A 690-nucleotide genomic window follows, 5' to 3' on the forward strand; every position below is an offset into this window, starting at 1 on the left:
AAATATATTTCGGCATATAACAGAAGAGATGAAATATTTGTGTTATTACTCCCCCCCCTCCCCCTGCCCCGCTTAGATGAGGTACTCCACACCCAAAAAATTCAAGAGTCCCGTCCCTGGACACGCAAACGGTGAAATATACATCGCGTCCCGAAGGAGCGACACTTACCAGGAAGTCCAAATTGTGTGACATGTTGTGGAAGAGACCGCCGACCATGGCAGCCAAGTGGACGACATGCGTCGGTCTGTGAACGTCGAATAACCTCCGTGTGCTCTCCTTGTCGCTGCGAAAGTTCATTTTTATTGAAATAAAACGTTAAAATAACTACGTAAGCGGCAACTTCTTTACCCCGGCTAACGACTCGGTCCGGTCCTAACCTCAATCACTCTCAATTTAACCTACCACAAATCTGCGTCTTTGGACCCAGCGAATATCCACCTCTCGTCTTCCCTCCCGTCGCGCTCGACGACACTTCGAATAGCTCTACCGACAAGCCCCGTGCCGCCAGTTACGAGCACAACATTCATGTTGAGGAGATCTCGTCGGATCCCGATGAGCTCGCGACAGCTGACTTGGGCTGACCACAGCTGATCAGTGTGTTGTAGGTTAGGGTGGCTGCCAGGGCAGTAACAATGGCCTGAATGTAGAGATGTAAATGGAAAAAAACCAAATTGTTTTTTTTTTCATAA

General features: G+C 48.7%; 1 protein-coding gene across 1 annotated transcript; it reads right to left on the minus strand.

Moving 5' to 3' along the window:
• Positions 1 to 169: 169 nt before the first annotated feature.
• On the minus strand, positions 170 to 625 carry LOC105461868 (probable GDP-L-fucose synthase; the record flags this gene model as incomplete). Its single annotated transcript, XM_011708373.1, has 2 exons — positions 404 to 625; positions 170 to 284 (listed from the first exon to the last, which is right to left on the minus strand). Coding segments are annotated over exons 1-2 (240 nt in total), but the record flags the coding sequence as incomplete, so codon positions are not given.
• Positions 626 to 690: the final 65 nt, after the last annotated feature.

The sequence above is a fragment of the Wasmannia auropunctata genome, unplaced genomic scaffold, assembly GCF_000956235.1.
Source record: "Wasmannia auropunctata unplaced genomic scaffold, wasmannia.A_1.0 LD276167.1, whole genome shotgun sequence".
NCBI lineage: Eukaryota > Metazoa > Arthropoda > Insecta > Hymenoptera > Formicidae > Wasmannia > Wasmannia auropunctata.